Source organism: Puma concolor, chromosome E3 (genome assembly GCF_028749965.1).
Source record: "Puma concolor isolate L17-30 chromosome E3, mPumCon1.1.hap2, whole genome shotgun sequence".
Lineage (NCBI taxonomy): Eukaryota > Metazoa > Chordata > Mammalia > Carnivora > Felidae > Puma > Puma concolor.
Genome location: NC_141682.1, coordinates 33,869,131 through 33,895,233, shown reverse-complemented (window position 1 = coordinate 33,895,233; position 26,103 = coordinate 33,869,131). Strand labels below are relative to the sequence as shown.

Here is a 26,103-nt window from a genome sequence, read left to right as displayed (position 1 = left end):
ATATTTATTTTAACAGAGAGAGAAGGAGAGGCAGTGAGCAAGCACACAAGCAGGGAAGTGGCAGAGAGAGAGAGAGAGAGAGAGAGAGGATCCCAAGGAGGTTCTGTGCGGTCAACATGGAGCCAGACTCGGGGCTTGAACTCACGAACCATGACATCAAGACCTGACTGAAATCAAGAGAGGATGTTCGATGGACTAAGCCACCCAGGAGCCCCTTATTAAAAAAATTTCATGGTGAGGGTTGATGGGGGGTGGGAGGGAGGGGAGGGTGGGTGATGGGTATTGAGGAGGGCACCTTTTGGGATGAGCACTGGGTGTTGTATGGAAACCAACTTGACAATAAATTTCATATATTGAAAAAAAATTTTAAAAATAAAAAAATAATAAAATCATACCTTCTTATGACGTTAAAAAAATAAAATAAAAAATAAACATGTTCTTTGCAAAAAAAAAAAATTTCATGGGGCACCTGGTGGCTCAGTCAGTTGAGCGTCCGACTTTGGCTCAGGTCACGATCTCACGGTTCACTGAGTTCGAGCCCCACATCGGACTTTCCGCTGGCAGCACAGAGCCCATTTCGGATCCTCTGTCCCCCTCTCTCTTTGCCCTTCCCTTGCTTGTTCTCTCTCTCTTTCTCTCTCTCAAAATAAATAAAGTTAAACAAACAAATACATAAAATTTAAACATTTCTGAACAACGAGCACACCCAACATCACTCATCATCAGGGAAATCAAAACCACAGGGAGGTACAACCTCACCCCCATGAGGATGGGTACCATCAAAACCCCAGAAAATAACAAGTGTTAACCAGGATGTGGAGACATGCGAACCCTTGGGATGGGATTGGTGGTTCCTCAAAAGATTAAAACTAGAATTACCATATGACCTAGTAATCCCTCTCCTGGGCACATATATACCCCCAAACAAGTGAAAGCAGGGTCTCAAAGAGATAGTCGTACAGCCACCCACGTTCATTGCTGCGTTACTTATGGCAGCTAAAACACGGAAGCAACCTGAGCCTTCATCGACAGACGGACGCGTAAGCAAAATGCGGTCTATACATACAATGGACTGCCATCCGGCCTTTAAGAAGGAGGAAAGTCTACAACGTGCTTCAACACAGATGAACCTCGAGGATATTATAGTAACTGAAAGAAGCCAGTCACAAAAAGACAAATAATGTACAATTCCGCATGTATGAAGTAGACTCGTCAAAATCATAGAGACAGAGAAGCGCTTGGGTGACTCAGTCAGTGAAGCGTCCGACTTCGGCTCGGTCATGATCTCACGGTCCGTGAGTTCAAGCCCCGCGTCGGGCTCTGTGCTGATGGCTCAGATTCGGATTCTGTGTCTCCCTCCCTCTCTCTGCTCCTTCCCCATTCACGCTCTGTCTCTCTCTCTCAAAAATAAACATTAAAAAAAATCATAAAGACCGAAAGTAAAATGGTGGCTGTTGGGGGCTGGGGCGGGGGGGGGGGGGGGCTGGTGAGTTAGTGTTTGACAGCTATAGAGTTTCAGTTTCACAAACACAAAACCAAAGCACGACTCTTCGGAGAACTGGATGATTCTAGGTACAGAGCAGGAAAGAAAAAATCAAGATGAGCCTGAAACATCTTGTAGGGCCAGAAAGTAAAGAAGTGCTCAAAGATCGGAAGGCGGGGGGGGGGGTGGGGGGGGGATGACAAAGGCTCACAAGAACCAACCTGAACGAGCTCCCAGTGGCCAAGGCAGGAACAATTGGAGTGGCACAGTAAATGACGTATTATTAGGTCATAAGCCAAAGCATAAAACCAACATCCCTGAGTGCATGGACCCAAATAAACGATAGGATAAATAAGGCCGAAAGGGCATACTGAGGAAAGAATTACGAATGATGTGTGTAGATACTCTCCCTCCAAGATGGCGGCCTTAGTCCCCCTGCCCTCCAGCGTGGGCTGGGCTTAGAGACTTCTAGAGCATGGGAAGGAAAACGCAGTAACACATGGTGGAGACACCTGGCAGGCACCACCTTTTGCGAGGAACGGAGTCACCATCACCGGAGTCATCACCCACCATGTGGATGTCACAAAAGCCCCGATGGGAGGGGACAAGACAGGCACTCAACCTCAGTGGTCTTTCCCCGCCCCCCAAAACCTGTAATGCCAGACTCATCGTGAGAAAAACATCAGACAAACCCCAGTTCAGGGACAATTGACAAACACCTTCAAATCCCCACAAACACGAGTACTCTTCAAAATCGTCAAGGTTACAAGAAACAGGGACTGGAGTTTAGTTAACAGTAACACACTAATGTTAATTTTTCTAGTTTTGGCAAATGCACCTTAAGGACAGTTAGGTAAGATGTCGCCGTCAGGGCAAGGCAGGTGAGGGGTACACGGGAACTCCCTGGGTCCTCTTAGAGACTTTTCTATAAACCCAAAGCTAGCGCAAAGGAAAGTCTATTTATAAAAGCACTTCCTCCTGATGAATAAAGGAACACATGTTCACTGCGGATAATTGTTCATATAAACAAATAAGAAACCAGCGCTTGCTTAGCATTGACCGCGAACATTCCGGTGTGTTTCAATACAGTCTTTTTTCCTGTGCACTTTTGGCACAATTGAGGATAGGTTAACACCACCATCTTGTGCTCTGGGCTTTCAGCCTTAGAAGCACATTCCCTCCGTATTCAAGCGTTTCGCATTTGCCGTTGTTTACGTAGCTACACCATATTCCACGCCTTGGCTGTGCCTGCTTGGCTGCTCTCTCTGCTGCTAGATAGAACAATTTTCAGAGGTCTCTTAGAGCAAATTAGCTGTGACGCGTACATCTGGGTCTGCATTTGGGATAGCTTTCTAAAGAGAGTCTTAACAAAGAGGTTCGTGAGTGGAAGGGCGTAGGTATTTTTAAGGCTCTTGACGTTGCCAATTTGCTTTCCAAAAGCGTGACACTCAAGGGTATCCGGGCCAGCGGGATACTTAGAACACCTGCTACTAAAGGGCTTTCTTTACCCCCACGCTTGCCTGTCCATCTGCAAGCCCCTGGACACCGTTTCCTCTGGATGCTGTTTGCCCCTCCCTGTGCCCCTGTGTCCCCGAATTCCGCAGCCTCGAATTCCAGCAGTGCGTCTCTGTCTCACTCTCAGGACCTCCCTACCCCGGCCAGTCTCTTCCGGAGGCTTTGGGTATCTCCCCGGTCCCCAGACGCAGCCTTGGTTAACCTCTCTGTTGCGCTCCGAGACCACATTCCCAACTTCCCTCCCCTCCGGACTCCTCGGCACCAAGGAATTATTTCTAAAACACCAACCTGCTCACTTCACATCCCCACATTAAAGATCCTACGGCCTCCTGCCTGCAAGAGGGCCTCCTTAGATCCATGCATTCAAGGCCTTAAACAGCATCGAAACTCATTAGTAGAAAAAGGGACTCTGTCCTCTTTCAAGCAAGCTTACCTCAAGGACAGTCTCCACAGGATGGTAGGTCGTCTTTAACACCTCTTTAGGACTTGATCTCCTTTCTAGAACAAAAGGAGAGACACTTTGAGACAAGATCACCTTGGGCGGACAATACTTCCTGAGCCAACGTCATTAGCAATATTTTGTTTTGTTCGACCCTGGGCACAGACTCCTGTCTGCAGTCATGCCACAAATTTGCCTTTGAAACAAATCTAAGTTGGGTTTTTTTTTTAAGTGTAACAATCTAAAAGATGGAGTGAATAGGGGCGTCTGGGTGGCTCAGCCGATTGAGCAATCGACTCTTGGTTTTGGCTCGGGTCATGATCTCATGGTCGTGGGATCGAGCCTTGTTGGGCTCCACGCTGAGCAAGGAGCCTGCTTGGGATGCTCTCTCTCCCTCTCCCTCTCCCTCTCCTCTCCCTCTGCCCCTCTCCCCCACTCCCTCTGTCTCTGAAATTTAAAAAAATTTAAAAAAAATTGTTTAAAAGATGGAGTAACAGTAAGGGTGGTGCTTGGTCATGGCAGACTGAGCAGGTATTACTTTTACTCCAAGTGTGGTCCCGGACTATCAACCCCACACGGCTGTTTGTCAGAACCTCAGGACTCAGGTTCTGCCTCAGACCCACGGCCTCAGAGCCTGCACTTAGCAAGGTCTGCAGGTGATCGTGCACGTGCACCAAACACTGGGAAGCACCGACGTGAATAACAAAGCTTGGGAAACACTGGTCCCAGGAAAAAAAGTTGAAACTCTTTCGAGATGATTCCCGCACCTCTCCAAGGGCTTCTGCGCCTGGGACCATAGCTGCCTGCCTTTATTCAGGCCGTTCATCTCACCAAAAATCCCACCCTCTAATAGGACTTTTTTTTTTTCCCATTTAATTGAGGTGAATTTCACGTGACATAAAATTAACCACTTAACGCGAGCAATTCTATGGCATTTAGCACATCTGCAATTTGTGCCACCCCCGGTATGTAGTCCCCAAACATTGCCATCACTCCCAAATAAAACCCTGTAGCCACGGAGCATCGCTACCCATTCCCCTCTCCCGGGCAACCACAATCGGCTGTTTTAGGGATTTGCCCATTCTGGACGTCTCCTATGAATGGAATCACACGATACGTGGCCTTTTGTGTCTGGTTTCTTTCACTTACCGTGATGTCCTCAAAGCTCATCCGTATTCTAGCAGATGTCAGCGCTTTGTGCGTCTTATTTTATGCAGAACAAAATTCTATTGCATGGACAGGGTACCTCTTGCCTATTTATGGACATTTGGGTTGCTTTCACTTTTTAGTTATTGCGATTAACCATACTATGAGTATCCGTGTACCAGTGTTTTTTTGAGTACCTGTTTCCAACGATCCTGGATATATACTTAGGAGTACAACAGCTGGGTGATACGCTAGTTCTACGTTTAACTCTTCAAAGCAATGTGACTTCTGCCTAGAGCTCTCTCTCAACCCTCACTTGCCTCTTCCTGCCCCCCCCGCCCACCAGAACTGATTTTACCTCCTTTTTCTCCCATAGCGATTTCCAAAACACCCCACATAGCAACGCTGGGATTCACACCCAGGACTTGTGGCTCCAAATCCTGGCTTTTTGCCTGGCCCCACACAGCTGACAGCGGCCTCCACCTTGGACTGACCTCATTTTGTACATGAGGGTGCTCCGGCTGGGAGCCCGTTCAAGGCCACCCAGCTCCTAAGTGACAGCTGGGTTCTGGCCAATCTCAGCTCTGGTATCCGGTCTTCAGATCCCGTGGTCTACACACTGTGCTCCTAAAGGGACAAATGGGTTGGTCTGTTTGTTTTTTAAAGGTAGTCTGTTCCATTCCCGGGGGTGCCGAGACCCTCTCAGTGCTCCGTCCCCAAGAAATCAGTCTGTCTCCTCCCGGGATCCGCTACGAGGCCGGTTTCTGCAGCAAAGAATGACCTCCAACATCTTTGGTTTGGGCACATTTATTTGGGCTCTTCATACATTTTATATATATAGTTTGGGGTCTTTCCCATGATAGGAGGAAAGGGAGGAAACGACACTTTATTTTATTTTTCTGCCTTTTTCATTTTCACCCTGTGCAGGGAATGGGCACAGAGCAGGATGCCAGGGGCCGGAGGCGGCCCCTCAGGTGTAGCCCACCAGGCGCGGGGTACAGGGGAAGGTCTTGCGCATGCTCATGCACTTTTCCTTGTCGATGCACAGCGTGTTGGCCTTGACGGCCAGCTCGTGCTCCAGCCGGCACTTGGTCATTACCAGCAGCTGCAGCGTGTCCTGGGTCTCCCGCAGCCTCAGCCTCAGGGTCTGCAAGGTGTCGTCGATGGTGAATACCTCGTTCACGAGCCTGGGGCGAGAGCAGAGAAGGCACAGTTGGCACCTGCCAGGGGCCAGGAACTGTGCCAGGCGCGGGGAGGCAGCCCTGAGCGAGACGGACGAGGCTCGGCCGTCAGGGAAGACAGAGGTGGGACAGGGAGACAAGGCGGTTCGCGACGGGCGCTGCTGAGGTCGAAAAGCGCAATGGAAGACATGGAATGTTTGGGGCAACAATCTGGTGGGTCCTCACTGAGTTCAGTGTCGACTTACCACGTGACCCAGCAATGCCGCGCCTCGGTGTATACCCACGAGAACTGCAAGGAGACCCTCGAACAGATATTTGGACGAATACCTGTGCGGCACTAATCACAAGAGTCAAAAGGTGAAAACAGCCCCACTGTCCTCCGACCGGAGGAATGGCCAACCGAAAGGTGGTCCATCCATATGATGGGATATTATTCAGCCCTAACACGGAGGAACAAAACCCTGCCACCTGCAATAGAGGGAGGACCCTTGAAGGCTCATGCTGAGTGAAAAGAAAGCAGACACAAAAGGTTATGTATTATGTGAATTACATGAAACTTCCAGAACAGGCAAATCCACAGAGACAGAAAGAGGAGTGGTTGCCCGGGGCTGGAGGGTTTGTGGGGTGTCCTTTTGGGTGGAATGAATGAAAATGTTCTGGAGCTAGACAGTGCGTGTAACTGCACAACACTTTGAATGTTGTTGGTAGATTTTATGTTGTATGTATTCTGTCCCATTAAAAAAACCAAAAAACTCTACTAGCTTGGCTAGCGCCATGTGGATAAAAGATGGTCAGGTGGGGTGTCCCTTCTTGGCGCCCTGCTCGGGTCCCCATTACTGGCTGGGGCACCCGTCCTCCCAGCTGCCGTGTGCACTGGCCGTACATATTGACCTTCATAGGCCCACGCTTCTCCAGAGAAGCCAACGGCTCACCCACATAGGGGTACAAAAGGCTGTCCCCTGCCTCCAGGTGGGACCACCTCCATGGTGCAATTCATGATGCAGAGACTCCGATGGGATCAGGACGAAGCCGGGCTCCCCTATCCTGCCTCCCCCCACTCCCTTTCTCCCGAAGCTCTGTTTCTGGGGAAACTTCCAAAGTCATCAGGAAAGGCCCTTCTGGGGAGGGAGCTTGTGACCCGAGAATTAAAGATGAGAACCAGCTGGCTGCATGAAGCCCAAGAGGGAACGCATTCTACAGGACAGGACTTCCCAACGCCGGAGATGTTCTATACCTGCACCGTGCTCTCCGGGCGCCACTGGCCACGTGGGGTCCGTGGGCACTTGCAATGCAGGCAGAGCAAGGGAGCAACTTGTTTTTGTTAATGGTATTTCATTTTAACTCACTGAAATGTAAATGGAGAAGCCACATGTGCAGCTGGTGGCTACCCAACTGGACAGAGGGCAGGGCTAGAGCATAGAGCACAGCAAAATCCAAAATAGAGGGGGCTGGATTGTCCTCAGGGCCGTCGGAGGCCCCTGGGGGGTTAAATGGTGTGCGAGTGTTGGAGGGGGTGTGAGTCGCTGACTCAAATTTTGGGAAAATCTCCGGGCCACCGCCTAAAGATGAGATCGGAAGGGGCAAGAACAGGGGCGGGAGAGGCGTTACGAGGTTGTCACAACATCCACATGGAGTGGGTTGAAGGGTGGCCCCCAAAGATGCGTCCAAGTCCAAAACCGCAGGGCCTGTGAAGGTGATACCATTTGGAAATAGGGTCTTTGCAGGTGTAGGTGATCCTGAGGTGAGGTCAACCTGCATTCAGGATGGATCCTAAGCGCAAAAACGGGGCCCCTTATCCCAGGAAGGAGGGGGAGATGCGAGGCAGAGAGAGACACGTGGGAAGAAGGCCGTGAAGACAGAGGCAGTGGCGGTGATGTGGCCCACGCCAAGGGCATCACGCACGCCCGGCAACACCAGAGGCCAAGAGGAGTCACGGTGCACACTCTCCCTCTCAGCCTCCAGGGGAGCCTGCCCTGCCACCGCGTCGATTTCACACATCTGGCCTCCGGAAGTGTGAGCGCATACAGAAGCATTGTTCAAGCCACCCGGTGTGCGGTAACTTGTGACAGCAGCCGTAGGGACCTGTGATAGCGGCCCAGTCTCGGGGGCTGTGCCGTGGGTCCCGCCTCTGTGCTCAGGCCCAGAGGACATGCTACCCAAAGGGCTTGAGTTGGATATCAGGGTGGGCTTCCCTGTGGCGGCCCTGGGCTAGGGACAGGTCACATAGAAGCCTGGAAACTCTTGGCTCCCTGGGCCTCTAGCCCAGCGCTGTCCAAAAGAACTTTCTGCAGCCACGGAAATGTTCTGCGCTGTCCAATGTGGTAGCCTCTGGCCACCCATTTGGACTGTGGCTCGTGGATGTCAGGAGCTGAGTTTTAGGATTTGTTTCATGTTCATTAATTTAAACGTAAATATAAACGGGTGTCCGTTCTCGGGAATGGGCATGGACGGGACCTGAGCCAGGAGAGGGGGCCAGAGGGGGAGGGGCTACCTATAGAAGAAACAGGAAAGAAGGCCCAGAGGTGGAGAAGGAGGGATGGGGGCGGGCGGCGAGGAGAGTAATGCATAGACAGGTACACTTCAGCTGCTGGAGAAGGTGGCTTGGATCCTATTATCTGCTGAGCTCCCAAAGCCCTCGTGCACACACATACATATGTCCACACGGACACATACAGACACACGTGTGAGTGCACGCACGCACATTGCCCGGGGCTCCTGAGCCAAACATGGCCCACCCATGCTCCCCGTCTAACCCCTTCGGGGGCACAGCTGGTGGACACAGAGGCAGGGAGCTTCTCCCCGAGGAATGGGCCTTCCGGGACAACATCTGGTCCCTGAAAGCCCTGTTCCGTGAAAGTCCCCTGGGGGTGGGCTATCAGACAGCCCTTGGCCCCAGAGGGTGCCGGAACCAACCTGAACATCTAAGAAGCAGGAACTTGTACAAGAGGGATCGGGAGAGCTTCCCCTGAGCCCTCACCTGGGACCTGGACCCCTGCCAGCCCAGCTGCAGGGGGACCCCGGGCACGGCACCCACTCCCAGGGTGAAGAACTTCCAGTCATTTCCAGGCCAGCAGCAGGCTGGGGAGCAGGCAGCCAGGTCTTCAAGTTCAAAGCCTGGGGCCACTTTCCCTGTCCACTCCCGGCCAACAAACACGCCCAGCTTTTCTGTTTCCTGAATGATTATCTCAGGCTGTGCCCACATCAAACACCGTCACCTGGAGCCACCCAGTGTTTTCTCTCAGAATGTTCTTCCTCCTTCCTCCCCGGCTCTCTTCTCCACATCTCGGCCCATCTAGCTCAGGAGGGGGACAAGCCACAGAGCCCTGGGGCTTTTGTCATGCAGCAGCAGCTAGCTAAGCCAGCGTCCCTAGCACACAGGGCACACACAACCAAGGGGCCTGACCTTGGTCACACAAATTTCCGTGTCTGATGGCCTGTTCCTGCTTTGCCCGGCCGTCATCCCATTCCAGACCCCAGCCCCGCGCTCCCAAACCCCCGTTTCAGGGCCTGCATGAGCTTTGCAACCCCTCTCCAAGGAGAAGGGCCTCTCCTTCACAAAGCGGGATGGGCGGGATTAAGCTATTCCAGCGTTCGTGGGTGACAACTTTACAAAGAGGGAGACAGAGACGGAGGGAGGTGTGCTGGAGCCCCTCCCAGGGGCTGGCAGGGGCACGGGGATCTCCGGCCTGGGAGGCTCCCTCTGCTGAGCTCTCAGGGGAAAGCTGGAGGGTTCCCAGAGCACAAGGTGGTGGAGACTATCCAGGGGACCCCAGAACTCTAGCCCCCCGCCCAGTGTCCTGCTGAGTAGTGGGGCTACACATCCTGACTGGTGGGAGGGGGGTCCATTTTTCAGACCCAGGTTTCCTGGGAGCTCGCGGGACCCACCCCTCTGCGTCCTGGCCTCCCCCACTCACTTGAACTGTGGGATGTCCCTGCACAGCTCCACGTTGGGGCGCCAGGTCCGGCACTCCAGCCTCGTCTGCGCCACCTTCAGTGGGCACTCCTTGGCCATGATGGACCTTTCCAGAAGCATGATGGTATTCTCAGCCTGGAAGATCTCCTGCAGTGTCTGCGGGGAACACGTGGGGTGTCAGGGAAGGAGGAGCCCTGGGCGGCAGAATGCTTCAGTGGCTCTTTCCCCAACCATGAGGGCTGTGGGGGGCAGGGACTGTGCTCCTCAAAGACAATCTCAGGATAACAGCTGGGGCACTTCTGGTCACCCAGGACGCTGCGGACACTGGGGAGGGGCAGGTGCCAAGGCTAGTTGTGTTTTCAATCTCCAATACCCACCGGAGTTATCCAATTAGTGTTCAGGCAAAAAAGGGACAGAGAGGGAGAAAGGCCTTTAAGCACAATAAGGGGCACCAGGGTGGCTCAGTGATTAAGCATCTGACTTCGGCTCAGGTCATGATCTCACAGTCCATGAGTTCGAGCCCCGCGTCGGGCTCTGTGCTGACAGCTCGGAGCCTGGAGCCTGCTTTGGATTCTGTGTCTCCCTCTCTCTCTGCCCCTCCCCTGCTCATGCTCTGTCTCTGTCTCTCTCTCTCAAAAATAAACTAACATTAAAAAAAAATTTTTTTTAAAGACTAACACAATAATCCAAAACAATAGCTAATCTCTGAACCGCTTTAATCCGAATTAATCTAGGTTGTTCTAGATCTTTTTATAATCCAAAATGCACCTTTCTAGTAACTAGATCAGTAAATAAACTAGAAAGGAAGAAAAGAAAGGGAGAAGAGGGGAAAGAGGCTCAACATTTTCTATTTATGTGTAGAAATATTTTCCCCACTCTAATGCCCTGTAGAGAAGACATCAGCTGTAGCTGGTGAAGTACAGATCCCAGGAAGGGACAGGAGAGAGGCTCCTGGGGACCCGGAATGTTCTATATCTTAACCTGAGTGGAGTTCCATAGCTGTAAACACGGGCGGAAGACCCTTGTCAAAATTAATCAAGCTGTGCACTTTACTGGAAGACTGTCATACTTCAGTAGAAAACAAAGCTAAAATCGGAAAAAGGTCATTTGCAGGAAAAGATTGGCAAGGCGTCGACATTCGTGTCGGGGGACTTTTATAGGATTCTCTCGACGTCTGTGTGTTGGAAATTTTCCATAATAAAAAGTAACAGCGTGAGAGGACGAATAAAGAACGGGCACCAGAAGGAACCTGATCCTGCCCTTGGCCGACATAAGCACACCAGAACTGAGAGTACTCAGCAGATGTCACCTCACTGAGGCTGACACGTCCCCTCTCCTCCCTATCATCACCGTCAGTGGCTCCCGTTTCCCTGGGGACCCCTCCTTCCAGAAGATTCTTTGTGGGTGGGCTGCACTAACACCCCTTCCAGACTTGGCAGGGCCGGATGGCGCCCCGTTCTGACAAGCCTGCCTTCCGCTGTCTGTTTGTCCATCTCCCCTGCTAGCACGTACACTCCAAGAAGTTGGGGGCTTGTCCATGCCGTACCCCCATCGCCAGGAACAGTGCTTGGTGCAGAGCGAGGGCTAGCACATAAAAGCCAGCACACCCAGTTAAAGGTGAATTTCAGATCGACAACAAAGCACCTTTTTAGTATATGTGTCAGCTACCACGCCAGATATACCTGCGCTAAAAAAAATTATTTGTTGTTACTCCAATATTCCTGTTCAACTGGGACAGGCTGCTTTTTATTTGCTGAATCTACAAACTCTCCTCACGGCAGGAACTCAATAAAGTCACTTAATGAATGAATGAGTGAGTGAGTGAGTGAGTGAGTGAGTGCGTGAGTTACAGGGAGCACTGGAAGTCTAGATGTTTAGCCAGCTCTCCCCCATCATCCTTGTCCACCCTGAGGCTTAGGAACAGGGTACCTTAAACTTTATAGTGGTCCAGTCCATCTCAGATTTCAGTATCGGAAAACACCACTGGCACATGAGTGTGCCTGCCTCCTGAATGGAGCAGGGATCACAAGCGTGAGACCCAGTCCCCGCCTTTAAGAACGTTACATTCATATTGTTTTCCCTCTTTTTGTGAGCTAGGAAATGCTCACAAGTCATAACCTATTGACTATAACCCGATGACATAACCTGATGACTATTGTAGCTGGGCTGAGCCCGTATTCTACGGGCACAAGAAATTAAAAGGCAATTTTTTTCCAAAGAATTAAAGTCCTGACTTCCCTATCAGCTTAGGGAAAAAGCCCGGAAAGAGCGTGTTTTGCTATTTCAAGGTAACAAAAGGATGTCCTTTTCCTATTGGGGTGGAGATGGGTGGCAGGGCTATGGGGGGTCAAGGGGACCACTGACCCTCCTTCAAAGCCCATGAGGAGGAAGCCTGGCCTCTCACCGGGTCCTCACGGAGCCACCCAGAACCAGAGTGCCACTGACCACATGTTGGTTAAACATTATCCCGTATGTTCTGCACCCGGCACATGAGCACATGTAAACACTCGAGTGCAGAGACAGCTGTTAGAACTTGTGGGGATTTTCCTTAAAAACCTGCCCCTTTGTGTGTGTGTTGGGGGGCGGGGGAGAGGGCTGGCACAGATGTGCAAATCTCCAAAAGCACCACCCCAGCCTGGTACAGAAGAAAATCAAGCCTTCTAGAGCTGAAAAATGCTTCTTGGCATCACGTTACCCCATGCAGAAAACAGCCCCTCCCTCTCAGATCTACGCGTCTGTGGCCTGTTGGCAAGGTGGGGTAAGGAGGACATCACTGAGGGTTTGGCTGCTGGGGTAGCTGCCAGCCGTGCCCCCTGCCTGAGCCCATGAAGGCAGCTCCCAGGATGCTTTGCTTCCTCTTAGCTGCTGCTAAGACACCCTTGAGCTGCTCCCAGGCTGTGTTTATGTTGGTTTCTCCCGTTGGCTCTCTTGGTCCCCTGGTCCCCAGCTCAGGGCTCGGCCAGCCTCCCTGGGGGCCTGCAACTTTACAAGAGGCCTGACTCTTGAGTCGAAGGGTGGTGCTCACACTCATTCATGTGCTCAATCATTTCTTCATTCACTCATTCTTCTACAGTCTCGCCGATCCACTCGTCGACTTACCAAATGTTCACTGAGCACCTATTAGGTGCAAAGCACTTGTAGGAATCAGACACAGCACTGAACACAACAGACAGAAAACCCATCCCGGTGGAGTTTACATTCTAGTGCAGAATTCACTCATTCGTGTGCTCCTTTATGCGATAAATATTTATTATACGCAACACACACCACTTGTGAAGCACCGACAAGGCTTTGCTACAACTGTAAGTGCTCCCTTGAGCATGGCAGAAATTCAAGTTCCTTCCACCCTCTCTCTGTTAGGAAAATACGCATTGGATGTGGTTAGTGTGCAGGACATTGGTGGGGGACGGGGCCACCCAAGGGGCCTCCACTACATGTTCTCCAGGAACTCTCTCGCCAGCACAGCGGAGGGACAGGGACGCAGCAGCCGCACCATGAACTGAAATTCACTGATTCTCTTTCAAGCCTGCCAACCACTTCCAGGGGGGTCACGCGAGCGGAGGTGGAATCCAGAGTCTTCCGCAGGCAACAGGCTGCAGCAACATTTTAACAAGTTTGCTCTACTTGCCTTATATGTATTCTTGTAGCTCCTTTCCAGTTATGGCAAGCACCGCCAGTCTTCCATTTACACAAGGGACGGAAACACGTTTTAAATGAATGTGTTTTTAAGCCCCTTTCAGGGACTGGATTTAAACTGAAATATAAATAATAGCCCAGGTGGCTGGTGGATCTGGTGACATCAAGAAGGTGGCCCAGGAGCGACTGGGTTTGGGAAACCCTGTATCACACTGTCTCCCAGGCACACGGATGCAGCAGGTGGAGCGGGGCTGGGGAGCTGGGCGGGTGGTCACAGCCCAAGTCCCCTGCCTCCCTCTGCTGGCGTTGTGGGGGTGCTGGGTGCTGAGTGTTGTTTGTATCTCCAGGCCACCACCTCCCGTCTCCCCTTTGAATTTCTTGAGCAGGCCTGCTGGTGCATTTTCCAGAATAGTAGGGGTTTTCCAGAATCGGCCCCTCTAGAATCCATCAATGACTCACACCCAAAGCAAATCTGCCCAAACTGTTCCCCATAACCTGGTGTCCAGCCTCTGTCACTCACAGCCAGGGTCCTAGAAGGGAGGAAAAAGCCACACACACACACACACACACACACACACACACACACACACACTCTCTCTCTCTCTCTCTCTCTCTCTCTCTCATTCTGTCTTGGGGACAACCCCTGTCGCCCACCCCAGTCCTACCCACGTGGGCAATGACTCAGCCTCCAAAAGTTTGAGGAATGTGACCTCCAAGGGCCAGGAGCCAGAGACCAAGTGGACTGACCAGGGGCAGGAGCCTGAGACACAGTGGCCTTGACCTTCATGCCCAAGAGGAAGCTAAGAATTTGCCCGGTGCTCATGGAGGCACCAAATGCCAGCCTGGCCCACCAAGCTCCAGGTCAGCCGGGTCCTTGGACCCCAAATTCCATAACATCCTGTGGGAGAAGAGCCCTGGGTCTAAGAGGATGACCCACATATCCCAGTATATCCCCTCCTGGGTATATACTGTGGGAACCCAAGACTGTCAGGAATAAATATATCAAGGATGTTCCATGCGGTATCACTCGTAGTGGGCAGTAAGCTGGCAATGGATGCCATTGGCCATGGAGAAGGATGAGTAAGAGATAGCAGACGGGCACTGCAGATGATTTTGGTGGCCATTAGGTGTAGACTAGGTGTGGGTAGGACCAGGGTTGGGTCTTTAAAACTACACAGGGGGAGAAAAGAAGGCAAACGAGTGAACTCTATTACACAATCCCTTTGGAGAAAATTAAAAATCCCTGCACCTACAACGGCCATGCACATTTTGTAAGAATACATCTTGACCAAGAGGTCCACGTTCAACAGTTAAAACGGCCATCGATGGGAAAGTCGTCTATGTGAGAAAAGGAGGAAGCAGGAAGGACAGGATAAAAGGAGGGAAAAAGAAATAAGCAAGGGGCTTTTTATAAACAGGATGCACCAAGAAGTGAGGAGTATGATAAAGTCATCTCTCTTCCCTGGGGTCAGAAAGGAAAAAATTCCCACAACCCTACCAGATTTAAAGTTTCCTTTTAAAATAACTTCTGTAGTTTAGGTTTTTTTTTTTTTTTTTTTTTTTTTAATGGGAGAAAGCCAATTTAAAAAAAAAAAACCATCTGATAGTAAAGGGTACTGATTCTGGACTTTGGCTGCATGTTAGAATCACTGGGAGGGTTTTAATTTTTTTTTTTAACATTTATTCTTGAGACAGAGATAGAGAACATTAGTGGGGAAGGGCACAGAGAGAGAGAGAGAGAGACCCAGAATCTGAAGCAGGCTCCAGGCTCTGAGCTGTCAGTACAGAGCCTGATGTAGGGCTCGAACTCATGAACCAGAAGATCATGGCCTGAGCCAAAGTCAGACGCTTAAACAACTGAGTCACCCAGGTTCCCTGCTGCGATGGTTTTAAAAAATACAGATGCTTGGGGTGTCTGGGTGGCTCAGCTGGTTGATCGTCTGATTCTTGGTTTCAGCTCAGATCATGATCTCACGGTTCATGGGATCAAGCCCCATGTGCGGCTCTGTGCTGACGGTGTGTAGCCTGCTTGGGATTCTCTCCCTCTCTCTCCGTCCCACTCATTCTCTCTCTCTCTCTCTCTCTCAGTCAAAATAAATAAACTTTACAAATATAGATAGATAGAGAGATAGAGAGATAGATAAATGGATGGATGGATAGATGGATGGATGGATGGATGCATGCATGCATGCATGCATGCCTGGGCCCTTCTGCCAGCAGTTCTGATTTCGTGGGTCTGGGTATCAGGATGTTTCAGGAGCTCTCTGAGTAATTCAGAAGTGCAGCCACAGTCAAGCCCCATTGGTTCAAGCGGTACAGAGACACATGAACATTATGTCTCCAAGGGAAGGAAGCAGGTCAATGACCACAGTCATGGACTTGGTGTTGTCAGTCAAGGCCGTCTGTCTTGGCAGGAAGCCCCAAGTGAAGTCAAGTGATCCAGTTCACCCCCAACACTGACCGAGCAGGTCGAAGGTACTGTTTGAGATGTGCACGTGGGCTTGGGCTTCCAGAAAGGGTCTGGGGAAGAAGCAGTAGCCTCATCGCAAGGCTGAATCCGAAGCCAACCACTTTAAAAACCTGACACTCCAACCCCCAGCCCAGAGCTGTGCCCTTCTTTCACCGTGGCCCGGGTAATCCAGACCCCGGGCCAGGCAGGCAGGAAGCTCAGTGCTCGGGCAGTCTTTCAAGGTGGGAAGGTCTGGGCAAACCCAATACCCTGATCCCAAGGTCAGGATCCCTCAGACTCAAGGCACCTGCTACATTCGTACGTGTGTGCATGTGTGCGTGTGTGCACACACACCCTCATACCCACCCACACACACAGAATGAGCGTCCCAGATACCGACACCTCCCTTTACACACCGTCTGCTCTGCCTGGATGCTCCTTCCCCAGACACCCACATCGCTCGTTCGCCTCCTTCGGGTTGTGCCTAGACCGCGCAGAAGAATGCAACCCCCCACCCTGGCCGGCACTCCCAACCACCCAAACCCCTCCTGTATTTCTCTCCAGTCCTTACACCTGCTGACATAATACGTGTTTTATTCATTAATGTTGCTCCTCTCCCCCGACCAGAAAGCAAACTCTGGGGCGCCTGGGTGGCTCAGTCAGTTAAGCGTCCGACTCTTGATTTTGGCTCACGTCATGATCTCACAGTTCCCGGGATCGAGCCCCAGGTCAGGCTCTGTGCTGCCAGCGCGGAGCCTGCTTGGGTTTCCCTCTCTCCCTCTCTGCCCCTTCTACGCTCACACACTCTCTCTAAAAAAAAATAAATAAATAAAGATTAAACAAAAAGAGGACAGACGTTGGCAGTAGCCTGCCTGACAATATCCAAATCCTAGCCCACACTGGGTGACCTCAGCAAGCGTCCTAGGATCTCGGAGCCTTTCCGGTAAGCCTTTCCGGTAAACCGGGGATGGTAATACCCCCACTGCACAGAGTGGAGGTGAGGGCACGGGGTGGCCAGCCCCGGAGGAGCTCCTGGAAACCCCAGCAGGCGTGTGAGCCCCCTCCACCGCCCGGCACACGGAGCCGTGAGACACACACACACACCCATCTCAGGAGCCACATGAACAGCAGGGGTCGTGACCTGCTCTTCCAAAAGGAAGCACGTGCGTGCATGTGTGTGTGTTTCTCCCACAAATACCCCTGGAAAGGACCACAAGAAAGTCATCACGCCCCTTCCCCATCTTTCCTTGGCCAGGTAGAGGCATCTCTCTCTCTCTCTCTCTCTCTCTCCTCTCTCTCCTTCCCTCTTTTTCTCTCTCCCCAGCCCCTGAGCTCTGAGGGTTTCCCAGAAGCACCTCCTCTCCCGCAGGCCTTAGGGGTGTTAACCTTTCTGCTCCCACAGAGCCCAAGAAGCAGGGGGTGGGAAGGAGCTCGCGGGGCAGGGCGCAGCCTGGCTCAGAGGCTGGGCGGGCCGCCGTGCGATTGGCCCAGGGGGGTCACCCCATGGGAGGAGTCTCAGCGGCCTGGGCCCAGAAGCTGGCACACGGTTGGGAAGGAGGTGGCGATGGTGCAGGGCTCACCTCACTCTGCTCCCTAGGCCCCAGCTCTGTGCCCTGTGAGCTGCAGGCCGCCTGCCAGTGGGCGCTGTGAGGCTGAGGGTCGCGCAGCGCACGGAGGGTGGGGAGGGGCAGGTCACTTGGTGCCACCGCGCCCCTGTGCAGTCACACAGAGCCACGTTCAAATTCCAGCTCCTGACCGGGAACGGGTCACTCGATCCCCCTGTGCCTCGTGCCAGAAAGTCCCCCACATCCCCTGAGCCCCTTCTCACTGAGCCAGACATCGGGGGGGGGGGGGGGGGGGCTCCTGTTCTCATCTGCAAAACCAGCATGACACTAGCTCACCCCCAACGTTGCTGTGGGCATTAACTGAGATAAGGTGGGTCAAGTGCTTCGTCGGGCGCCTGGCACTTGCACAACCCCCACCCTGCAATGTTCAGTCTGTTAGATTTGTCCTTTGGGATCTTTGGTCTTTTTCTTCTTCTTTTTTTTTTAATATAAGACAATAGGAAACTGAGATTCACTTGACAGAATTTGGCTTCGCAGGCAACTCAGACTCCCTCAGACCTCCATTCCAGGGCTCACACTTAACCTCCATTAACCCACTTATTTGGGCTTAAGGGGTCAAGGCAGGGGTCACCAGCGCAAGGGAGGAGGAATGTCCTCTTTCTCAGCTTCCAGAATGTGGCTCAGAGAGGGAGCCAGTGGGAGGCAGATGGTGGGCCACACGCCCTCAACCCTCCTCCCCCAACCGAAGTTCTTTCTGTTAACCGACCCCCCTCCAGGCAGATCCCCAGCCACCAGGGCCTCTGTGCAGGGGGTCTCAGAGGTGGGAGCCCCACGCGGGAAGTCAGGAGACCCAGATTTATGTCCAAACCCTAACACAAACCAGCTGTGGAACCCACACCCCCACTCAGCCATTGGGCTGCACTGGCGATTTCCTTATCCGGCAAATGGGGACCGGGGCCTATGCTCCCCCACCGGCTAGGATGCTACAAGGCTCCTGGACCAGGTGATGTGAGCTATACCTCAAAGCATCATGAGTCTGCCCCGTGCGCCTGGACCCACTTCCCTGAGACCCAGCCTGAGACCTGTTAGCTGCAGGTATAGCTCTCTGTGTTGTTGTTGTTGTTTTTAACGTTTATTTATTTTTGAGAGAGAGAGAGAGAGAGAGAGAGCAGGGGAGAAGCAAAGAGAGAGGGAGACACAGACCTCGAAGCAGGCTCCAGGCTCTGAGCTGTCAGCACAGAGCGCAATGCGGGGCTTGAACTCACAAATCGTGAGATCATGACCTGAGGTGAAGTCGGACGTCCAACTGACTGAGCCACCCAGGCGCCCCTTGATTTGGTTTTTAAGTCTTCAAGCCTTCAAGTCAAGCCCCTTCAGACGTTAGGGAGTCCCAGTACACAGCCTTCTGGAGCATCTTGAGGATGCTCTAGATAGTGAACAGATGTTTCCGGAAAGGTCTGTGGGGTAGGTATTTCAGGTTTTAGGAGCCACACGGTCTCTGTCACAACTACTCAACTTGGTCACGGCAGTGCAAAAGTAGCCACAGACAACAGGTAAATGTATGGGGGGGGGGGGGGGGTCCTGTGTTTCAATAAAACTTTATCTACAAAAACAGGCCAAGAGGGGGCAGAGTTGGCCCCGGAGCCAGAAGTTTGAGACCCCTGCCTGTAGCCCATCACAGAGGGAGCCCCAGTCATCAGAAACGGCCCATCTCATACAAGGCTAACGCTCCTCTGAGGTTTCCTGCATTTAGAGAATAATTTCTCTACTGCTCTGCTACTCAAAGTGTGGTCTGTGTACCAGCATCACTGGGTTCTGAGTGCTTATTAGAAATGTTGGGGCACCTGGGTGGTTCAGACATCCGACTCTTGATTTCAGCTCAGGTCATGATCTCACGGTTTGTGGGTCTGAGCCCTGAGTCGGGCTCTGCGCTGAGAGTGCAGAGCCTGCTTGGGATTGTCTCTCTCCCTCTCTCCCTGCCCCTCCCCCACCAAGATAAGTAAATAAACTTAAAAAGAAATGCAGGGTATAGGCCCTACCCCCGACCTACCAAGGGAATCTGCATTTTAACAAAACCCTCAAGTAATCCCATGCACGTTAACGTTTTAAGATGGCAGGACAGCGCCGGATTCGTAGCTGGAGGCAGATCTCTCTGGCCGCCATTTGCAGGGTGGACTGAGGGGACCAAGATGGCCAGTGGGCAATGGAGAGGCAGAGGACCCACATCAAGGCGGGATGGAGAGACACGGAAGTCACAAGGTCACGGGACTACTGAGAAAGCAAAGCAGGGGGCACTGGTAACGGATGGGAGCACGCCAAGGGAGGAGAGGCCAGATTTCACACACCTGAGCCTGCCCAGCCCCTTAAAATCAGTAGGAACCGCCTAGAAGACAGGTGAGGGCGCCACCAGCCTGTGTTCGAATGCCAACAGCACCCTGCTGAGCATGTGGCCTTAGCAAATCGCCAAGAGAAGGAGACAGAGAATCCCAAGGAGGCTCTGTGCTGTTAGTGCAGAGTTCAACCCGGGGCTTGACCTCACCAACAGGGAGCCGAAATCAAGAGTCAGATGCTTAACAGACTGAGCCACCCAGGCGCCCTGACCAGAGCACTTTCTGTCTGTTCACCTGTCCCTCCATGTATTCGTCTATCTACTTAATTATTTACTGCCTTTTTTTTTTTTTTTTTTTTGCCAAGCCTTAAGCCAGGAGACCAGGGCTCCTCAGCCTTTGCACTACTGACATTTGAGGAAGGGGAGTTAACACAAGAAAAGCCATGAGAACCCTGGCTACACACAGGAAGCTTAGTCTTTAGAGTTACGGTTAATCTTCTCTTTTTCCCTCTTGCACCCCGATGGCCAAGCAGACCGTGATCAGCCACCCTCAGCCCTTGCAGGGGAGCAGCTGAGGGCAAACCTCCCCCCCTACCCCATCCCTCTGTGTGCGCAATTGCCAGGTCTGCCTAGGCCAAAACCAACCTCGAGGCTCAGCGGAAAAGTGCCCTGATATTCCTGGCTGGAACAGAAATCCATCCAAAGGCTTTGAAAGTCGGGGGGAGGAGGGGAAGGGGTCCAAAGAGGTTGTTGGCCACGTAAAACTATCTGTCGGCGTCTTGTCTTGTGACAGCAGAGAAAGCATCTAAGGCCAGGAAATTATTTTTGATGTGGAGGAAAAAAAAATTGCATTTAGCAGTTCCAGCCGGCCTGAGGCTTCTGGATGCTTTGTGCAACCTTGCAAATTCATTGTTTTCCAAATTGCGCGAAGCCAAGGGGTTTCCAAGGAGATGCCTGGCTCAAAGGCAGCTTTCTCAGCTCAGGAAGGGAGAAGGCCGCTAGGAATCCTTTTGCTGGTCAGATGGTGGAAGGTTTTCAAGTGCAGCCAAGGCCAGGGGCAAGGAGAGTGAGGACAGGAGTGTTCTGGAGCGACCACACCAGAAACTCAGGTCGTGAAGACTCCGGAGCATGGTGTCCCAAACTCGGCACCTTGACACATGGAGACAGATATGTCTTTGTTGTGGGGGCCTGTCCTGCGCCTTGTGGAGTGTTTATCGTTATCCTTAGGTTCTACCCATTATCTGTCAGTCCCACGCCTGCCTCCCAAACCTCTCCAGACACCGGCGAATACCACTGGGGAGGAAATTCACCCCAGGTGAAGAGCAGGATAGATGTTGACTAAGCCCTGCTCCCGGTGAGGGCTGTCCAGAGGTGGCCAGCTGCCTTCAGGCAATACAAACACCAGCTGCTGAGAGGCTGTCTGAGGTCAGGGGTCCGGCAAGTCTTGGAGGGGTTTAGACACTGGTGGAGTCTCCCTGCTAGAGAGGACACTTGTGTGAGTAGGAAAATTCATGGCAATCCACTAGCGCAGGCCTTCAAGCGTCTCCTTAACATTTATCACAATTTCTAATTAATTGTTTATTTTTTTAAAAACCAGTCTCCCCCAGTAGAACGGAAGCCCCCTTCCGGGCAGGGATCTCACCCAGTTCGCATTATATCCTCAACACCTAAAGAGTCTAGTACATAAGATGTGCTAAGTAAACAGCTGCAAAGGGAGGGGATTAACACCCATCCGTTCCACGTCTATGCCTGGGATACACCTGGAGAACTTGTTAAAACTCAGATGGATGGGCCCCAGAGTTTCTAATTCAGAAGGGTTGGAAGGGAGCCCAATAATTTGAATTTCAAATACATTATTGGGTGAGGCTGATGCCTCTGGCCCAAGGACCACACTCTGAGAAAACACCGGTCTGAACTCGGAACCTCTGGTTCTCCATCTTGGCTGGGGGTAGCTCACAAGGTTGGATGCCCGGGGCCACACCCCAACCACTTAAATCAAAATCCCTAGAGGTGAGACCCAGGCATGTGGGTGGTTCCAGTGTGCAGCCAAGCACAAGAACTGCTCACCTGCCCCTTCCCCTCTGATCTCACAGCTGGCAGGATTACTCCTGTCGCATACATCGAGACACGGAGATTCAGAGGAGTTACTTTCCCAAGATCCCTTAGCTGCACCAAAATTCATCCCTGGTCTTCTGACTCCAGATGCCATGTTCTTTCTGCCACCTTGCCGTTCCTCCCTCCGGATCAGAGATCCGACTATGGTTTTTTTACCATCCTTCCAGCTGATACTCACGGGGCACCAATACGGTCACCGACACAGCTGTTTTTTGTTTTTTTGTTTTTCTCACAAACGTCTGCCAAACATTACTGCTCCCATTCGAGAGATGGGGAAACCGAGGCACAGAGTGGTGAAGCAATCCGGCCTTGGCCATTTAGCCAGAAAGCGCTAGAGCCAGAACTCAACGCAGCCATCCACACTGTACCTTGGGGCTGACACACGGGGGGGGATGAAGGATGTCGAGATGCAAGAAAATTCTGAACCTGGACAAGGCAAGCAGATGCAACAGCTAGGAGCATACAAGGGGCTGGGCGGTGGCTCCCGAGCAGACAAACAGCCAAGGACCCAAGAGTGGACAAGTCACACCTTGGAAGAAATTAGGAAACCGCTAGGTGCTCTCTGCCTGGGCCAGGCTGCCTCTTACAGGCTTCCTGTCTCCGCAGGAACCAATCCCAGCGATTGCCCCACCCCCGGCTTCCAGTCGAAGCGTGTGATTGGCTAACACCAACTAAAGCTCTGGCGGTGGGAGGAGGGAAGGAATAGCTTCCCTGAGCCTTGGCGGTGCTCGCAGAGTGACCTCAAGACAGCCTCCTTTGTATGGTTCCCCCCAACGGACCCTTGCTGGTTCTGTCCCATTCTCTTCCCACCTCTCCTGTCCCATCCCTCCAACTTCCTGCGTTTGTTGGACACCTTCCCAGCTCCAGACCTCTGCTCTGTCTTCCCGATTCCAGCAGCTTCTCTCCCATTTGTTCAGTGTCAGTGCGGACAGATAATGGGTGACACGGTCCCCCCACCCCCAACCATCACCTTGCCATTTGGCACAGGCCTCAGAACCGCCCATACCTGAGCTCTCGGGGGGGCGGGGGGGTGTGCCCCTCACGCTGAGTGTCCCCAGGCACACGTGGCCCAGGTACAGCAAGGAGACCTTGGATCCCTTCTGGGGCAAAGCGGAGTATCAGGCAGAGACCTACCGCATGCCGCCCCGAGGCTTCTCCTGAGTTAACCTGCCACAACCCACATACCATCCTCACAATTATTTCCGATTTTTCTTCAAATCAACTCCCTTGACAAGCGTTACTTGAAACGGGATCTTTATTTTATTGCCACAAGTGGAAAATGAATCTCCCTGGCCATTAACAGAGGCTACCATAACAAGAGAGAAAATGGAAAAAAGCAGCGAAGTCTCACTCAGTTCTGTTGCCTTTAAAGGTTCAAAGCCTGCCCGAGACTGGATGGCTGTCAGATAGAGAGACGGTCAAGGCAAATCAGTATCACGTCAAGGCCTGACGCCCTCGGCGTCAGGAGAGACCCCGCAAAGGGAACTTTCTCACCGAGCTGCAGGGGTGTTCAAGGCCTGGCCCTTGCCCCCCCACACCAGACTGCCCTCTAAACTGGGCCAGTTTTAGAAAGAGCCGTCAGTAGCTTGGCTGTGGGTACCCGTGCTGGACAGGATCCGGCTGCTTGCAAACCACGAAAGTATTTCCCACTCCACAATGGGTTCCAGACCTCCTTGGACAAACAGAGGGGCTGGCAGAGGGGTGAGGCCCTCACCCCTCAGACGCTGTGCCTTCCTGCCCTGGCCTGGCCTCCCAGGAAAGCGTGTTCTGCTGGTGTTAATGACCCCTTGGAAAGCAAAACTCCACAGACACCCCAGAATGAAAGCAAAGGCTTTCAAGGTTAAAACTCACAGTCCCTCTGCATTCTGTTAAACTCTTTCCGTGCCCGGCTGCTTTATTCATCTACTTTCTGGCATTTCCTCCCACGCACTGAACAAAACAGGCCAATGCACGATCCTACTGGAACCCGGGGAGGGGCCCAGATGAGCGAAGTGGGCAGTGATGGGATGCGGTGGGGACCCAGGCAAACTGCAGGGCCCGGGCCCTGTCCGAAAACGTGGCGGCCACTCAAGTCCTGCCCGCTGTTCCCCTGTGGAAACCTGAGCTCAGAGTTGCTAGAGCTACCTGTTTTTCAATGGAACCTGAACTTGAACTCACGAACCGCGAGATCACAACCAGAGCCAAAAACAAAGAGTCGGACGCTTAGCCGACTGAGCCGCCCAGGCGACCCTACCAAAATACTAAAAGCAAAAAAGCCAAAAAACAACTCTAGCAGAGTATGTAAAAACATAGGGACATAAATGTCCGTAGCACCTTTATAGGTTGCAGCCCGAACTGGAAACAACTTCACGTCCTTCAACAGGTCAACGGATAACTGCTGAACAATAAGGAGTAAACTAGGACCCTCCCTTGTGCTGAGTGAAAAAGCCAAATTAAAAAAAAAAAAAAGCGTACAGGGTAGGTGTCCCTTTATAATGTGGTCTACAAGATGCATGTACTTGTCTGTCTGTACTGACAGAAAGCAGATCAGTGGTTGTGGGGGGTGGGGAAGAGATGACAGGCACAAGAAAGCCTTTCATACGTTGACTACCTTGACTCAGGTGATGGCCTCGTGACATTTATTTGTCAAAACCACTCACATTGTACGCTTGAAATATGTGCGGCTAATTACGCATCAGGGATAAATAAAGCTGTTAAAAGAAAAATGTGAGGGGCCGAAGAGCAGGCCCAAGACTCCTAGTGTTTGTCCTTGGACTTAAACCACCCAGCCAGCCTTTACTTGATGTGCCGGGCGCCATGCATTTCGCGAGGCGCTACATTGCAAAGGGGAGGGGCTGCTGAGAAGTTCTCAGGACCACAGTGGGGCAGAGCAGCCTGCTCAGGGTGAACATGGGGATCCACGGACACTGGCAGTTTCTATCCAGACAGAGGCTGCACTCTCGGGCCAAACTCCCAAGGTTTTCGGAAGAATCCAAAGCGGTTGAACTTTTTTTCAAGGTAAACCAAATGCCCTCTTAACCAGCTGCCAGCTAGTCCATGGAAAGTACCAAAGGCAAACAGGGCAGCAGGGAGGCCACAGCAGTAATCCAGGCAAGACATGGTGGAGGCTGGGCCAGGGTGGAGGCAGAGGGGGCAGAGAGAAGCAATGAGATTCTGAAAATAGAACCAACCGGATTTGCTGATGGAGTGGACGTGGGGTGGGAGAGGAAGAGAGGCATCCAAGTGGTCTCCAAGGTTTGGGATGGAGCACCTGGAAGCACCTAGAAGCATCTGGAAGCATCTGGAAGCATCTGGAAGCCGGAGCCACAGAGGGAGATGGGAGGGCTCCAGGTGCAGCAGGGAGCAGGGTGGAAGTCCTCAGGGTGAAGCTTGCTCCTGTTTGCTGCCCTTGATGACAAGAAAGCCCACCACGCATGCAGGGAGACAGCTGTCCACGGCAAGTCGAGAAATCCGACTTCTCTCTTTGACAGGCTGACAGAGGCTGCGCTTCTGGCTTATCCTGGTCCCCCAGCTCCTGGCGTCCTCATTTGCTCCGACCACACCAACGCTCAAGATGGGAAAATGGGATTTTGACTCATCAAAATCATGACCCACCGAGGGGTGGCAGAAACCCCAGGAGGGGCGTTTGTCTCTGCACGAAGCAGGCTGACCCGCAGGAGGGGGTAAGCAGGCCCCATCCGTGGAGGGAGGACTGACGGGGCTCGGCTCAGAAGTTTGGAAAGCAGATGCCATCAGGGCAAATCTGATTAGACTGGAGGGCCGAGGTTTGCCTTTTAGAAGGGTTTGGTTCCCCCTAGTATTGAGTCTGGAAGGGAGGAGGACAGGGAGGACGAAGAGGGAGGGAGAGAAGGGGAGGAGACGGCTGCATACCCAGATGTCTGTTGAAGCCAACTCGCTCTATCACCTCCAGTCCAGCTATTTCCTCCTGGCAGCACTCACACCCTCGTCCCCCGCCCGCCCCAGCCTGTTCAAACCACAGACCCTCAGGCCCCTGACCTGCTCAGCCAGAATCTGCCTTTCAACGAAATACCCGGGTACTACCGCCATTAGCGCGCATGCAGAGATATTTGACACACAGGGGTCTACACTGCTGTTTTCACCTTCCCCCTCCCGCCACTCGTCACACAACTAACAACTCTTTCTTCAAATAAATTCAATTGTTAAAAAAAAAAAACAAACCTTAAATGCATTGATTCGAGTATAAAATTTTACATCACTATCATCAGGGGAAAATCAGCATCATCTGCCGTAAGTGCAAGTAACCATAAAAATGGACGAAACCATGGAAAACCATGTTGTTCACACTGGCCAGGGGCACTGGCCACAGTGTGA

At 52.3% G+C, this 26,103-nt stretch overlaps 1 protein-coding gene across 2 annotated transcripts in view; it reads right to left on the bottom strand.

Annotated features, from left to right (window-relative positions):
* Positions 1–3,429: 3,429 nt before the first annotated feature.
* Positions 3,430–26,103, bottom strand: part of TEKT5 (tektin 5) — a 41,050-nt gene continuing 18,376 nt past the window's right edge. Inside the window, exons 6-9 of one of the 2 annotated variants that reach the window (XR_015245246.1) lie at positions 9,679–9,833; positions 5,683–5,770; positions 5,078–5,210; positions 3,430–3,496 (exon numbers count right to left, since the gene is read on the bottom strand). Coding sequence is in view for 1 of the 2 variants with exons in the window: in XM_025916886.2 (XP_025772671.2) it covers positions 5,554–5,770; positions 9,679–9,833 (372 nt within the window). In the remaining variant the exon portion in view is untranslated. Of the gene's footprint in view, positions 3,497–5,077; positions 5,211–5,458; positions 5,771–9,678; positions 9,834–26,103 lie in introns of those variants that run through there. The other variant, XM_025916886.2, reaches the window with a different exon arrangement.